The 17,115-nt window shown below is 44.1% G+C and overlaps 1 protein-coding gene across 1 annotated transcript in view; it reads left to right on the top strand.

The window, feature by feature from the left end:
* LOC128658006 (rac GTPase-activating protein 1-like) overlaps positions 1–17,115 on the top strand; it is a 578,168-nt gene that overhangs the window by 419,669 nt on the left and 141,384 nt on the right. Inside the window, exon 12 of the mRNA XM_053712449.1 lies at positions 4,348–4,546. Coding sequence (XP_053568424.1) covers positions 4,348–4,546 — 199 coding nt within the window. The remainder of the gene's footprint in view (positions 1–4,347; positions 4,547–17,115) is intronic.

Genomic DNA, 17,115 nt, shown 5'->3' on the forward strand with positions numbered 1-17,115 from the left:
AGGAAGTCATCTAAGTAATGCACTACCGATACTTTCCCAGACTTTCTCTCCACCACCCATTCCACGAATGAGCTGAACCTTTCAAAATATGAACAGGAGATCTAACAGCCCATCGGGAGGCAGAGGTCCACATAAAACTGGTCCTCAAATTTACACCCCAGGAGGTGGTGGCACCTCGGGTGGACCGGCAACAACCGTAAAGCGGATTCCACGTCCACTTTTGCCATCAGGGCACCACGCACAGCCGCCCTCACCACCGTGACCGCTTTATCGAAGGATGCATATTTCACTGATACCAGCTCAGGATCGATGCCATCATTCACCGATCCTCCCCGCGGGTGGGACAAGTGGTGTATCATCTGAAATTGCCCTGGGGACTTTTTCGGCACCACCCCCAACGGGGGCACCCTTAAATTCGGAAACGGCAGGTCCCGGAATGGGCACGCCATTCTCCCCAGCTGAACTTCTTTCCCTAAATTTTTCCCTCAACACCTCTGGGAAGTCCCTTACCGATTTCCAATTTCCCGCAAAAACCAACCCCACCTGCTCCCTAAACGGGATCATGAACCCTGAACTAAACCCCGTGTCCCCCGTGTGCCCCCGCCACGGGACGATCTTTCTTACTTTCACCGGCGTCCGCACCCGGTAGACCCACTTCCCCTGGCCGGGTCCCCATTCTGTCCTTCTGGAAACATTTTGCCCCAGAGTGGATCCCTCCACACACTGAGCGCTCGTGCTTGTATTTGCACGAGGTTCCGAACCTACACTGTCCTTCATTGAACTGGAAGCACAGCCCTTTGCGTATGGCTGTCCCAGCTCCAGTGCATTACCCCCTGTCTGCCCGTAACCTCGAAAGGAATGATTCCCCCGCAACGGAGTCGTCATCTCCAACCAAATTCCCATATCGCTATCGTCCCAACGCATCTCCGGGCGGACCGCCATCCGCTGCCGAAACCCCTCATCATACCTCCACCACGCCATCCCCCCATATGTCCTATAAGCACTAGCTATCTCATCATAATAGCAAAATAGAGATGCCCCTTGCTCCGGGAACTTCTCACAAAAACCACTGGCTAATATGCAAGAAGCCCGGGACCAATTCCCAAAAGTCTTGGGTAACTTCCTCCACCTTTTCTTTCTCTCTTCCTTCTTGCCCTTCTCCTTCTCATCCTCCTTCACCTCTAACACATGCTCCAAGGGCAACAGGGAGAATATCTCTACAAATTCCCTCTTCCCTATCTTCTCTCTCAACTCACTCGTTAGATGAATACCTAACGGGCCCACTGAGCATAGGCATGGCCTCCTGAGCACCCCTTCCGGCACCCTAATCAATTCCCCTACAGCTGCTATCGCTGTCCCCCCTGCGCCCGCAACCCCACTACTCTGCGGCACCACTCCCGACGTCCCCGTTCCTGGGGCCACCCATGCCGATGCCACTGTGACCCCCGACCCACTAGGCTTCTCCAGCGATGACAGCAGCCCCCTCAAGCCAGCCACTATCTTTTCTCTCTCGCCACTCCCTGCAACATTCACTCCTGGCGCTCCCCCAGCCGTTATCTCACCTGTAGGCTGCTGCACCGTCACTGGTCCCTGTCCTTGGCCCGACACCGGCTCTCTAATTTGCTCTCTCCCTTCGCTTTCCCGACCTCTGCTTTTATCCAACCTCCTCCGCACGCCATCTCGTCTGGCAGAAGAACGCCCCCTGCCGTACCTGCTCCTTTCCCGATCCCTTTCCACTCACGCCCAGGTTTGCGAAGTAGGCCTGCCTGAGGCCGCCGTATCTGTGATCTCGACCTCCGGCATCCGCCGGACCCTGCTACTCTTACTGCGGGTGAGGAGCCCCCCTCTCTCCTGCTTCCAGCACCTACAGAATGTGAGGAAGACATGGTAAGCTCTCCCCTTGCCCCCCGACCTCCTTCCCCCTGCCCCACTCCTTCCGCTCTCCATTGGGGAGACAACAACTGAAGAAGCTGCACCAGCGTAGACTTACCCCCTACCTGGCCAGCCGTCCCTGGTCCCATCGATGTCCCCTCCAATGGATCCTCATCGAAATTGCCACTAGCCTCCAACTCCAGTGGCGGATCCGTAACCTGCTCCTGCTGTTCCCTACTTTCTCCTCTCATGGCTTCCGAAGGCTACACACCCCTCCTGTCTGTCCCAGCGGGCCCTAGAAAAATCACAACAATTAATATCCCCTTGCACCCTTTCCAGACCACCCCCCCCTATTCCTTAGACCCCCCCCTTTCCCTCCCACCCCTAGCACCACTGCTTAGGACCCCCCCTTCCCCTGACCCCCCTTTCCACCTCCCCCCTCCCCCTCCCTATGGGGCCTCCCCTGAGGATGCGGCATGTGCCACCCCCCATGCAGAAGGCAAACTACCCGGGCAAGTAAACTAGCCCAAAAGGTTGAAAGCGCAGTGTGGCCCCAATCAGGGAGGGGTACTAGCCATGCCATGCTACAGGACAATACATCATACCAAACTCAGCCCTGTGGTCACTAACAGCATACCCGCAAACCCTAGCTGACAAACTACTACCACCTACCTAATATGATATAAAAAACAAAATTTCATTTTTTTCTCCTATACATAATTTTTTTTTTTTTACCATACCAGCCTATTACATGGCCTGACTGCCTAATTCCCTGGCCTTGTCCCCTATTCCCCATCACCCAACCTAATTCCCTCACTACCATACCCTCACTAATGGCCTTATCCCCGGCCATGCACCCGCCTAACCTACAGCCTACCACCGCGTCATCTGCCTTATTCTGGCCTTCCCCTTCATACGCTGCCTATCTAGGCCATAACCCGGCTCCCCCCCGGCCCCCCACTAAATTTGACAAAAGGCCTTAACTCGGCCTAGCCCCATTAAATTCATCCATGGCCTTCTCTCGGCCTTGCCCCCAACTTTGACCTAATGAGCCTTTTCCCGGCTCCCCCACCAGACCCCCTGCGCCATAGTCCGGCTCCCCAACTCAGAGCTTCCCCTTTGCCTCATGAAACCCCCCCCCTTCCATGTGAACACCCAGGCTTTTTCCCCTTTCCAGCTCCCCATCCATCCCTTCCCACAACCAAGGGGCCTAATCTTTGATAGCCCAGCCTGGCACTTACCTTCCTCCACGTTGACGGTCCTGCCTCTCAGCGATTTCCTTCTGCCGCGTCCAGCACGTCAGCAACCGGAACCGTGCTAGGCCACGACTCCCGATCGACGTCCTCGTCCTCCATCCAGCCTTCCGGACGCCTCCGCAGGATGCCCAGGCCCTGCACTACCTCTCCTGAGCCTGGCGCCGTTGAGATCCAGACTTAGCCGTTCCGGTGGCAGCGACCTCCTGGCTGGCCGTCCTCTGCTCCTGTCCGTCACCGCCTGGGACACCAACAGCCACCGCACCGCCGCTCAGCCGCTCCCGGATCCACTCTACACCGTTCCGTCTGGCGACCGCCAGCGACTCCAACAACAGGGCTTCCATCAGGTAAGTGAAAAAACTTTCCTCCTTCCATGCTGCTCCTAACTCTGCAACTGACGTCTTCAGCCGGGGAGGAGTATTTAACTCCTCCCATCATCCTCCACCCCTACAGCGGAGCCTACTAATATCACATTAAGTGGGGGTCAAACTGCCCTATTTTCCAGGCGTCAAACGGGCTGCTCTTTCTGTTTAACTTTAAATTTAAACGGCTTTGAGCAAAAAGAGTTTTAAAATTAACTGTTATTCATTCAAATACATGAGAAACAATTTGAGTTCCATGGACCAAAGTTTAAAGACTTTTAAACCTTGTAGGTATCACCTATAATAGCCACTTAGTTTCAATAGGAAAAGTATGTTAAACATTATTAAACAGACACTGCAGATTCACCATGTAGTCTCCATTTAGACTTGTAGGTTTTTTTTGCCTTGTTTTTTTTTTTACATTCTTCCAAAGTGAGGACACCAGTTCCAGATAGATTATCACTTATATTAAAGGGACAGGAAACCCCAACATTTTCTTTCATGATTTGGATGGAACATACAATTTTAAACAACTTTCCAATTTACATTATCAAATTTGCTCCATTCTCTTGTTATCCTTTGCTGAAGGAACAGCATTGCACTACTGGTAGCAGCAAGATGAACACATCCAGTCAACCAATCACAAGAGACAAATGTGTGCAGGCAATATTTAGCAGCAGCTCCCACTAGTGTAGGATATGCGCGTATTCTTTTTCCACAAGGGATATCAAGGGAATAAAGCACATTTGAAAATAGAAGTGAAATTAAGTGTCTTAAAAATTACATGCTCTATCAGAATCATGTACGTTTAATTTTGACTTTCCTATCCTTTAAGCAGCATTTTTTTTCTCTCGTTCTAGAGAGGTATCTACAGAGTTCCTGGTTGTGACCGTATAGTGAAAGATCTAAAGCAGAAGATACTGCAGGGGAAAGCCACTGCACAACAGCTGGGAAGGGAAGATGTCCACGCTGTATGTGGGGTCCTAAAAGACTTCCTGCGAAACCTAAAGGAGCCCTTACTGACCTTTACTTTGCACTCACAGTTCCTTGAGGCTGCAGGTATGATGCAAGAAGATAAGCTTCTATACGTTCACAATTCACATTTTTTTCCAATTGCAATTTTTTCTGTTAGCTGGTTAATTGAGTTCCATTTTGAAAGAACCACATTTTAAGAAATGTTTTTGACCCTTTTCTACAAAGAGTTTCTCTGTAATAAGCTGAAATAATCTATGTGCAAAAAATGCTTCCACAATCAAACATGTAATGTGCATGAACTCCGAACACCAGCTCGTAATGATATTGTATTATACATGTAAAATCGTTTAATGCATTATACAGATATAAACTGAATCTTTCAAAAATATGACGCAAAATAGATTCCCAATAGCGCTTAACCATTTTGAACCGTAGTAAAATATCAGTCCCATTTTGCAAAATTAAGCATAACCTTTATTAAAGGGACACTGAACCCATTTTTTTTATTTTGTGATTCAGATAGAGCATGTCATTTTAAGCAACTTTCAAATTTACTCCTATTATCAATTTTTCTTTGTTCTCTTGCTATCTTTATTTGAAAAAGGAGGCATCTAAGCTTTTTTTTTTTTCGTTCAGAACTCTGGACAGCACTCTTTTATTGGTGGATGAATTTATCCACCAATCAGCAAGGACAACCCAGGTCGTTCACCAAAAATGGGCCGGCATCTAAACTTACATTCTTGCATTTCAAATAATGATATCATGAGAATGAAGAAAAATTGATAATAGGAGTAAATTAGAAAGTTGCTTAAAATGTCATGCTCTATCTGAATCACGAAAGAAAAAATTTGGGTTCAGTGTCCCTTTAATGTTTTTTAAACCACAGTGTTATGTTACAAATTACAATTAAAGCATAAAAAAGTTACCCCCTCTACAGTAAACCCCACAACAGACGTGTACTACATAGAGAATTCCATCAAGACAAAGCCATTTTTGAGTGAAATGTACGTTAGGTGTTTTTACTACTCTTTGCATTAACCCCTTGGCTTCAGATTTATTTTGTAATAATTTATGTAGTATTTATGGATTTTGGCATTTGAATTGTGTGTTTTTTCCCAGTTCAGCTCCCTAAATGTAGACACCAATCAGCAAGCACTACCCAGGGTGCGAAACCAAAAATGGCCCGTCTCCTAAGCTTACATACCTGCTTTTTTCAAATAAAGATACCAAGAGAACAAAGAAATTTTGATAATAGGAGTAAATTAGAATGTTGCTTAAAATTGCATTCTATATCTGAATCATGAAAGAAAAAAGTGTTTCATATCCCTTTAACCTTTTTCTAATAGCTACAGATCCCAATACAGACCAGAGACTGTAGTCTCATTCTATTGAGCCTTCTAGCAAGCTATTGCAGTTCATAATAGGCAGTATTTAAAGGGACAGTCAAGTAAAAAAAAAACTTTCATGATTCAAGTAGGACATGTAATTTTAAACAACTTTTCAATTTACTTTTATCACCAATTTTGCTTTGTTCTCTTGGTATTCTTAGTTGAAAGCCAAACCTAGGAGGTTCATATGCTAATCTCTTAGACCTTGAAGGCCGCCTCTAATCTAAATGCATTTTGATTGTTTTTCACCACTAGAGGGCATTAGTTCATGTGTTTCATATAGATAATATTGAGCATGAACGTGAATTACCATGGAGTCAGCTCTGATTGGCTAAAATGCAAGTCTGTCAAAAGAACTGAATTAAGGGGGCAGTCTGCTGAGGCTTAGATATTAAGGTAATTACAGAGGTAAAACATGCATAATTATAACTGTGTTGGTTATGCAAAACTGGGGAATTGGTAATTAAAGGATTATCTATCTTTAAAAACAACAAAGATTCTGGTGTTGACTGTCCCTTTAAGGAAAGTTATTAGTTGGAGAATAGTAAATTATAGCAGTTTTAAATGGACACTAAAATTCTGTGCCTGTTGTGGATTTTAATGTGGAGGAGGCAGTTTGTTTGGATGTTTTTTTTAATCACCCTATTTTAATGTAGCATAGTCTACTAAAAGTGTTTTGTGAAAGGGTAATGAGATTTAGTACGGATTGTGACAGTGCTATTGGACAATTTATATTTCTCCAGCCCCTGCCCAACACATACACATAATACACACACATACACACACGCGCGCACGCACATACATACACATAGTACACACACACACATATATATATATATATATATATATATATATATATATATATATATATATATATATATATACACACACTCATACATACACATTATTTCTCCTACATTGGTGTGTCCGGTCCACGGCTTCATCCTTACTTGTGGGATATTCTCATTCCCTACAGGAAGTGGCAAAGAGAGCACAACAGCAGAGCTGTCCAAATAGCTCCTCCTCTAGCTCCGCCCCCCAGTCATTCTCTTTGCCGCTCTGTACAAGTAGCATCTCCATGGGGGTGGTAAAGAGTATGTGGTGTTAGTTGTAGTTTTTTATTTCTTCTATCAAGAGTTTGTTATTTTAAAATAGTGCCGGTTTGTACTATTTACTCTGCAACAGAAAATGAAGAAGATTTCTGTTAAAGAGGAGTATGATTTTAGCACCAGTAACTAAAATCGATTGCTGTTCCCACGCAGGACTGTTAAACCAGAGAACTTTCAAGGGGAAACAGTTTACAGGCTTATCTGCTTCAGGTATGATCAGTCACTTTTCTAACAAGACCAAGTAATGCTAGAAGACTGTCAGTTATCCCTTCTGGGATAGGTAAGCCATTTTCTTAGACTCAGTAACAGAATTAAGGCTTATAATTTGGGCTCTCTGCTGGTTGACACTATTGTGGGCTAAGTTGTTTATTTTTTATCATGTTTATGTGACTTTGAAGTGTTTTTTCAAACTTTAAAACACTTTTAGGTATATTATTTGCGCCTGGCAGCCGTTTAGACACCTATTTTTGTCAGAAAGGCCCCTTCACTCTGGAATGCAGAGGTAGGAGGCCTCATTTTCGCGCCTCAGTTGTGCAGTTGCTTTTCATCAGGAGGTTCATGCAGCTTCACGTGGAAGGTCAAGAGGCTTAGAAAAGGACTTATAAGAGGTTTATTTAGTTTTTGGTTAACCCATAAGGAAGGTAAAAGCTGCGGTGGAGACTGTGGGAAGCCTGCTACTCCAACCAAATCAGCATGAAAGGATAGCCCCCGATCCGGGACCGGATCTGGTGGGGGACAGACTCTCTCTCTTTGCTCAGGCTTGGGCAAGAGATGTTCCAAGAATTTTCACAAAGGTGCTAGGGTCCCTTCTAGCGGTACTAAGACCGCGGGGCATTGCAGTAGCACCTTACCTAGACGACATCTTAATACAGGCGTCGTCTCTTCCCAGAGCCAAGGCTCATACGGATATTGTTCTAGCCTTTTTAAGGTCTCACGGGTGGAAGTTGAACGTAGAAAAGAGTTCTCTGTTCCCGGTCACAAGGGTTCCCTTCCTGGGAACAATAATAGATTCAGTAGAAATGAAAATCTTTCTGACGGAGGTCAGGCAGTCAAAACTCTCAAAAGCTTGTCGAGTCCTTCATGCCTTTGCTCAGCCGTCTGTGGCTCAGTGCATGGAGGTTATCGGTCTAATGGTGGCGGCAATGGACATTGTCCCATTTGCCAGAATTCATCTAAGACCACTGCAATTGTGCATGCTCAAGCAATGGAATGGGGATTATGCAGACTTGTCTCCCCAGATACAGATGGACCAGGAAACCAGAGACTCGCTTCTCTGGTGGTTGGCTCAGGATCACCTGTCGCAGGGAATGAGTTTCCGCAGACCAGAGTGGATCATTGTCACGACCGACGCCAGTCTCCTAGGCTGGGGCGCAGTGTGGGACTCCCTGAAAGCTCAGGGTCTATGGTCTCGGGAAGAATCTCTTCTCCCGATAAACATTTTGGAACTAAGAGCGATATTCAATACGCTCCTGGCTTGGCCTCAACTAGCGAAGGCCAAATTCATAAGATTTCAGTCGGACAACATGACAACTGTAGCGTACATCAATCATCAGGGAGGAACGAAGAGTTCCCTGGCGATGAGAGAAGTATCCAAGATCATCAAATGGGCGGAGGATCACTCCTGCCATCTATCTGCAATTCACATCCCAGGAGTAGACAACTGGGAGGCGGATTATTTGAGTCGTCAGACTTTCTATCCGGGGGAGTGGGAACTTCACCCGGAGGTCTTTGCCCAGTTAACTCAACTATGGGGCATTCCAGATCTGGATCTGATGGCGTCTCGTCAGAACTCCAAGGTTCCACGCTACGGGTTCAGGTCCAGGGATCCCAAGGCGACATTGGTAGATGCATTAGTGGCGCCTTGGTCATTCAATCTAGGGTATGTCTTTCCACCGTTTCCTCTACTCCCCAGGCTAGTAGCCAGGATCAAACAGGAGAAGGTGTTACAAACTGCTGTTTGTAACTGGCCCTTTAAATGGAAAATTGCCCTGCTTCCCTGGATTTTGGAGAAGCCTATTTGCCAGCCTCCTTCCACATGACTATGGCCCCTGGAAGATTGTGCCCCTGAGGACATATTGACTTTTGTTGGGTGTGTGTGGCCCTTTAAGAACCGTCTGGGGACATATTGTGACTTTGGTGAACAATGCCCCTTTAAGACTATGTCCCCAGACCTGTGAAATGACTTGTCCCTGGCTTTCTCCCACTTGGTTCAGTTTCATTGTGTGCCATTAAGAGTTAAATTTTGTTCAGCTTCAAGAAACCTATTCTAAATACAAGTCTGCTGGGATTAGCTCTAATTAGGTTTAGTGATCAACTTTCCCATTGTCTAATCAGACTAGTATTGATAAGGTGGACTGCATTGTTTTATTGTGTGTAATGTTATCTGCTGAAGTAAATGTTGTGGCCTGTCAAAGGGAGTGTCTCTCTATCTAATATCAAATGTGTGATGGGGGATTTTATGCCTCCCCCTGAGAGTGTCCTGTTTGCATGTAACCTCAATAAAAAGGAGGCTGTGTGCTCCAGCACATGAGACCTATTTTTGACCCTCTAACTTGCAGCTTTGACTCATGTTTGTAGGGGACAGCTTATAATCACTACAGGGATTGCTATGTTTTTCATACTCCCTTAGCTACAGGGATTGCTACAGAAGGAAGAGGTTCGCCTACTGGAGCCTGGTCGTAGGTCCAGGGCGCAGAGCAGACGGCGAGATACCAGCCCAGCAGCGGTGGTTCATATAGTCTGCATTACTGATGGTGGCTACGCAGTAGTTATAGTGTCCACGGTGCTGCTGCTCCTTTGGTGAGCGCTAGGAGCATCCTTTTCTACGGTCCAACTTCCAGCCAGCCTGGAGGCAACCGTAACAGAAGGCTTTGGTGATTCTAATAGCTCCTGCGTGGCCACGCAGGACTTGGTATGCAGACCTGGTGAATATGTCATCGGCTCCACCATGGAAGCTACCATTGAGACAGGACCTTCTAGTGCAAGGTCCATTCGAACATCCAAACCTAGTTTCTTTGCAGCTAACTGCTTGGAGATTGAACGCTTGATTCTATCTAAGCGTGAGTTTTCGGAATCAGTTATAGATACTCTGGTTCAGGCTAGAAAGCCTGTAACCAGGAGAATTTACCATAAGATATGGCAGAAATATCTCTATTGGTGCGAATCCAAGGGTTACTCATGGAGTAAAATTAGGATTCCAAGGATTCTTTCCTTTCTCCAAGAAGGTTTGGAGAAGGGTCTGTCAGCTAGTTATTTAAAGGGACAGATATCTGCTCTGTCTGTCTTGTTACACAAACGTCTGGCAGCCATGCCAGATGTTCAGGCGTTCGTACAGGCGTTGGTCAGAATCAAGCCTGTCTACAGACCTGTGACTCCTCCATGGAGTCTAAATTTAGTTCTTTCAGTTCTTCAAGGGGTTCCGTTTGAACCTTTTACATTCCATAGATATTAAGTTACTATCTTGGAAAGTTTTGTTTTTGGTTGCTATTTCTTCTGCTAGAAGAGTTTCTGAATTGTCTGCTTTGCAGTGTAATTCACCCTATCTGGTGTTCCATACAGATAAGTTCGTTTAACGTACCAAACCGGGTTTTCTTCCAAAGGTGGTTTCCAACAGGAATATTAACCAGGAAATAGTTGTTCCTTCTCTGTGTCCTAATCCAGTTTCTAAAAAGGAACGTTTGTTACACAATCTAGATGTGGTTCATGCTTTAAAATTCTATCTAGAAGCAACAAAGGATTTCAGACAGACATCTTCATTGTTTGTCGTCTATTCTGGTAAGAGGAGAGGTCAGAAAGCTACTGCTACCTCTTTCCTTCTGGTTAAAAAGCATCATCCGATTGGCTTATGAGACTGCCAGATGGTAGCCTCCTGAACGAATTACTGCTCATTCTACTAGAGCTGTGGCTTCCACATGGGCCTTCAAGAATGAGTCTTCTGTTGAGTCTTCTGTAAGGCAGCGACGTGGTCTTCTCTGCGTACTTTTGCCAAATTTTACAAATTCGTTACTTATGCTTCTTCGGAGGCTATATTTGGGAGAAAGGTTTTACAAGCAGTGGTGCCTTCCATTTAGGTTACCTAACTTGCTCCCTCCCTTCATCTGTGTCCTAAAGCTTTGGTATTGGTTCCCACAAGTAAGGATAAAGCCGTGGACTAAACACACCAATGTAGGAGAAAACAGAATTTATGTTTACCTGATAAATGTATTTCTCCTATGGTGTGTCCGGTCCACGGCCCGCCCTGGCTTTTAGTCAGGTTTAAAATTTTTGTTTTTGTACACTACAGTCACCACTGCACCCTATGGTTCTCCTTTTTCTCCTGACCATCGGTCGAATGACTGGGGGGCGGAGCTAGAGGGGGAGCTATATGGACAGCTCTGCTGTTGTGCTCTCTTTGCCACTTCCTGTAGGGAATGAGAATATCCCACAAGTAAGGATGAAGCAGTGGTCCGGACACACCGTAGGAGAAAGAAATTTATCAGGTAAACATAAATTCTGTTTTTTAGCAACATTTTGCTGTTAAATATTTGAGGTGGGTTTTTGGTTGACAGTCAATATTATAAATAAAAGGATGCCAATATATTAAAATGTGCTTTCATTATTAAATCTATTTCTTAAGGTGGTGAGAGTCCACAAGCCATTACTTCTGGGTATCAACTCCTGACCACTAGGAGGAAGCAAAGATACCCAACAAACCAAGATTATTTAATCCCTCCTACCTCCTTGTGTACCTCAGTCTTACCTTTGCTTCCACAGAAGTTAAAGAATAGAGGTGAGCCAGATTATTTGTTGCCAGGGATTCTTGGACCATCTGACCAATTTCCCCCCTCAGACAGCCAGGATTGGGACAGAGGGGAGTAAAGGAGTACTTTGGTAGTGAAAGAAATTCTCCTGTTTGTCACAAGCCTGCCTACCACAGGTGTAGTTTCCTACGGTTGAGTCTACTTCTTTGAGTTATCCTCTGCTGATGTTTATGCAGCAGTGGATGAGTTCTCTTCTCTGCTGGAATCAGTTTGCTGTGCTTACCTAGCTACAGAACTGAGTAGGTGCTGCTCAGGTAAGTACATCACAACTCACATACCCTACAGCACGGGTGCCCACCCTTTTTTGTGTTGGGATCTACTTTTCAAATGACCAGCTCAACAAGATCTATCCACTAAAAATGGGCTGGATCCTAAGCTTACATTCCTGCTTTTTCAAATAAAGATGCCAAGAGAATGAAGAAAATTTGATAGTAGGAGTAAATTAGAAAGTTGTTTAAAATTGCATGTTCTATACCTGAATCATGAAAAAAATAGTGTTTCATATCCCTTTAAGGTTGCATGATTTAGCAACACACGGATGGAAGTATTACTGACTTTAATTCGGGTTAACAGGAGCAACTCCTTGTGCCATGTTACAAAACACTGCATTCAAATTACTGCCACTGACCCCCTTGACTTTGCGCCGCGGGCTTGACTTGATATGACCCAGTGAGGCTTACACTAATAAATTTCAATGCAGACCATTTCTTACCAAGTCAACACCTTTATTTGCCAGGCGTCAGACTTCTTCTTTTAGCATAGCACAACAGCCTCCGCCTTTACTTTTTCTATTTATTGACGCTTACCCTCCTAACTATACTATACCGACATATCCATTGGGAGAGTACTCACTTAACCATACTTTTGATAGGCCAATTGTGTTGTTCAAAAATCATCTACATTGATTGGTTGAAATCAATGTCCCTCAATATCTAGCACTTTTCGTGTCTGACCATCAGACTGTTGACCTGACCCTTCACACACTGTGGTAGATAAAGCGGTATCCCTAGCAACCATACTTTTCTGACGACCCAGTGTTGATATTGCGTAACATGATCACATCAGCCTCTATCTACAGGTAGATCTCGATCTACCTATTGGGTACCCCTGCCCTACATGGCAGGCTATTAGTAGGTTCACTTTGATGTACATCATAGCCAGAGGGACACATTATTCACATATTTTGCACTAACTTTTCCACAATAACGTCTTTGATATGACATTCTACCTAGAATGTTTTATAACTGCAGTATATTGGGGACAATTGTCTTTATAAGACTTTCTGACACATATTGGGGACAGAATGTCTTTATATGACTTCTCAGCAATACCTTTACCTTTAATTTCCTTCTATTGGCAGTGAGAGTCCACAAGAACATTCATCACCTTTGGGAAATACTCGACATGGCCACCAGGTGGAGGCAAAAACACCCCAAACAAAGCCATAAATATCCCTCTCACTTCCCCTACACTCAGTAGTTTTTTGCCTTGTACCATAGAGGTAGGCAGAGAGAGGTGCCCTGTAACAGAAGAATAGAAGTTTAACATGGAATGGCTTTCACTGAGAGCCGGGGATCATATAACCATGTAAATCTCAATGGAGTATCGGTATATATCATTCTGGTAGATGCTAGGTTTCCCATACATCCCCTGTCTGATAACGCTGTGTATCTTACACAAAATTACAGCCTTATCATGGGTAAGTTGCCCCCTCTCTCATGGCAACGTGTCTAATAGTAAGGTGGTGTATAGTTGTGACCCTGTGTCTATACTAGGTGCACTATGCACATTCAGGGCCCTTTGCATCAGGTGGTGACTTGGCATAAGCAGACTGGTGTGTCAGTGTGTTTGAGGCTGAGAGTGGAGCGCTTCAGGCGCAATGTTATACAGGAAACGGATAAGCATTTCAGTCCTAGCATGCAAGGGTGTTTGTGATGCAGCTGCACTAGAACTTTATTCCAGTGCTCTGGTTGTTCAGTACATTGTCGAGCAGTCTCGCCCCACCATTGGGTGGGCTATTATCAATACTACAGACGCAGGCCTTTTGCGGATGCAGGCCGTAACGGTGGGTGGAGACTAGAGCTGCAAAAACTAATCGGCATAATCTATTGTGAAAATAGTTGTCAACGAATCTCATAATCGATTAGTTGGTTTGCAATTAATTGTGTCTGTGCACAGCACCAGCTGCTTTACTCCAATGAGCTCCTGCACATGGTATTGTGTTTTATGGTTATGCCCTAAAGGATGTCTACAGACATTTTACTTTTCACTTTTTTAGAACAGTATAAGTTTCTTATAAGTTTACAACTAGTCCTGTCTCATGTGCAACCCAGAAATAAAATAGGAGTCATAATTTGGATTGTTTATATAAAATCAGATGATTTGGGACTATGCTTTGCATGATATAGTGCCAAGCTTGTTATTTACACCTGGCCCTAGATTGATGGCATTTGTTATATGAATTGATGTCACTATTTAACTGTTTGCACCATTTTTAGCAGATCACTTGCTATTGCTGATATTTGTACTCCATAGATAAATGTGTAAGGCTGTGTCCTTTTACTGATATATAGTCTTTAGCCCTTTTGCTTTTTTTTCTATTTTTAATTTATTGGAATATGTACTACATTCAACTTGTTGTAAGAGTGGACTAGATATCCCCCCCTAACCTTGTAGATGGTTATTTATCACTGCATATAGATATAAAAGATATTTTCTCTTGTAAGGTGTATCCAGTCCACGGGTTCATCCATTACTTGTGGGATATTCTCCTTCCCAACAGGAAGCTGCAAGAGGACACCCACATCAGAGCTGTCTATATAGCTCCTCCCCTAACTGCCACCCCCAGTCATTCTCTTGCAGCTCTCGACAAGATAGGAAGTATCAAGAGATATGTGGTGACTTAGTGTAGTTTTGCCTTCAATCAAAAGTTTATTTTTAAACGGTACCGGCGTTGTACTGTTTTACTCTCAGGCAGAATTTAGAAGAAGAATCTGCCTGGAGGTTGATGATCTTAGCGGTTTTTAACTAAGGTCCATTGCTGTTCTCACGCATAACTGAAGAGTATGGGAAAGACTTCAGTTGGGGGACGGTTTGCAGAGTACCTGCTTTGAGGTATGTTCAGTATATTTATTTCTAGAGAGATGATAAGATCTAGAAAATGCTGACAGAGCCTTGTATAATTGAGGTAAGCCTGATGCAGTGATTTAACAACGACTGGGATCATGCTTACAAAAAAGGGTAATATTCATGTTAATACTCATATTTCTTAGTGACAAAACGTTTACATGTTATATAGAAAAAACGTTTTTTCTCTGAGGGTGATAAATCGTTTTTTTGGGGGGGCTAGTTTCCACATGGCTAGTCAGATACTCCTAGGAGTATTTTCTTAAGGCCCTCTGACATCCCTAAAGGATTCCTCTGGCATCTGAAGACCACTATAGAGGGCTTATTCCTTTCCTAAATCGTATTTGAGGGCAGGTAGGAGCCACAGCAGAGCTGTGGCAAGGTGTTCAACTGTTAACGTTTTTTAACGTTTTTCAAATCCGGTTTGGGGCCTAAAGGGTTAATCATCCATTTGCAAGTGGGTGCAATGCTTCTTTAGTACCTTATACACACTGTAAAAATTTTGAAGAGTTTACTACTTTTTAACACTGTTTTGCAGTTTATGTGATAGTTTTTTTCTCTTAAAGGCACAGTACCGTTTTTATTTAATTGCTGTTTCACATTTAGTAAAGTGTTTTACAAGCTTGCTGGTCTCATTACTAGTCTGTTAAACATGTCTGACGTAGAGGAAACTCCTTGTTCAATATGTTTAGAAGCCATTGTGGAACCCCCTCTTAGAATGTGTACCAAATGTACTGACATTTCTATAACTTATAAAGACCATATTATGGCATTTAAAGATTTATCACCAGAGGTTTCTCAGACTGACAAAAGGGAGGTTATGCCATCTAGCTCTCCCCACGTGTCAGAACCTATAACTCCCGCTCAAGTGACGCCAAGTACATCTAGCGCGTCCAATGCGTTTACCTTACAAGACATGGCGGCAGTTATGAATCATACCCTCACAGAGGTATTGTCCAAACTGCCAGGGTTACAAGGAAAGCGAGACAGCTCTGGGGCTAGAACAAATACAGAGCTTTCTGACGCTTTAGTAGCTATGTCCGATATACCCTCACAATACTCCGAAGCCGTGGCAAGGGATTTGCTATCTGAGGGTGAGATTTTAGATTCAGGGAAGACGTTACTTCAGTCCGATTCTGAAATGACAGCCTTTAAATTTAAGCTTGAACACCTCCGCTTATTGCTCAGGGAGGTTTTAGCGACTCTGGATGACTGTGACCCCATTGTAGTTCTAGAGAAATTGTGTAAAATGGACAAATACTTTGCAGTGCCTGTTTACACTGATGTTTTCTTTCATGTAATTAGCAAGAGTCCATGAGCTAGTGACGTATGGGATATACATTCCTACCAGGAGGGGCAAAGTTTCCCAAACCTTAAAATGCCTATAAATACACCCCTCACCACACCCACAATTTAGTTTTACAAACTTTGCCTCCCGTGGTGGTGGTGAAGTAAGTTTGTGCTAGATTCTTCGTTGATATGCGCTCCGCAGCAGGCTGGAGCCCGGTTTTCCTCTCAGCGTGCAGTGAATGTCAGAGGGATGTGAAGAGAGTATTGCCTATTTGAATTCAATGATCTCCTTCTATGGGGTCTATTTCATAGGTTCTCTGTTATCGGTCGTAGAGATTCATCTCTTACCTCCCTTTTCAGATCGACGATATACTCTTATATATACCATTTCCTCTACTGATTCTCGTTTCAGTACTGGTTTGGCTTTCTACTATATGTAGATGAGTGTCCTGGGGTAAGTAAGTCTTATTTTCTGTGACACTCTAAGCTATGGTTGGGCACTTTTATATAAAGTTCTAAATATATATGTTTAAACATTTATTTGCCTTGATTCAGGATGTTCAATATTCCTTATTTCAGACAGTCAGTTTCATTATTTGGGATAATGCATTTGGATATTAAATTTTTTGTTACCTTTCAAATTTGACTTTTTTTTCCTGTAGGCTGTTAGGCTCGCGGGGGCTGAAAATGCTTCATTTTATTGCGTCATTCTTGGCGCTGACTTTTTTGGTGCAAAAAATTTCTTAGTCATTTCCGGCGTCATACTTGTCACCGTCATTTTTTTGACGTTTTTTTGCACCAAAGATGTCGGCGTTACCGGATGTGGCGTCATTTTTGGCGCCGAAGCATTTAGGCGCCAAATAGTGTGGGCGTCTTTTTTGGCGCTAAAAAATATGGGTGTCATTTTTGTCTCCACATTATTTAAGTCTCATTGTTTATTT

Source organism: Bombina bombina, chromosome 1 (assembly GCF_027579735.1).
Source record: "Bombina bombina isolate aBomBom1 chromosome 1, aBomBom1.pri, whole genome shotgun sequence".
In the NCBI taxonomy this organism is placed as follows: domain Eukaryota; kingdom Metazoa; phylum Chordata; class Amphibia; order Anura; family Bombinatoridae; genus Bombina; species Bombina bombina.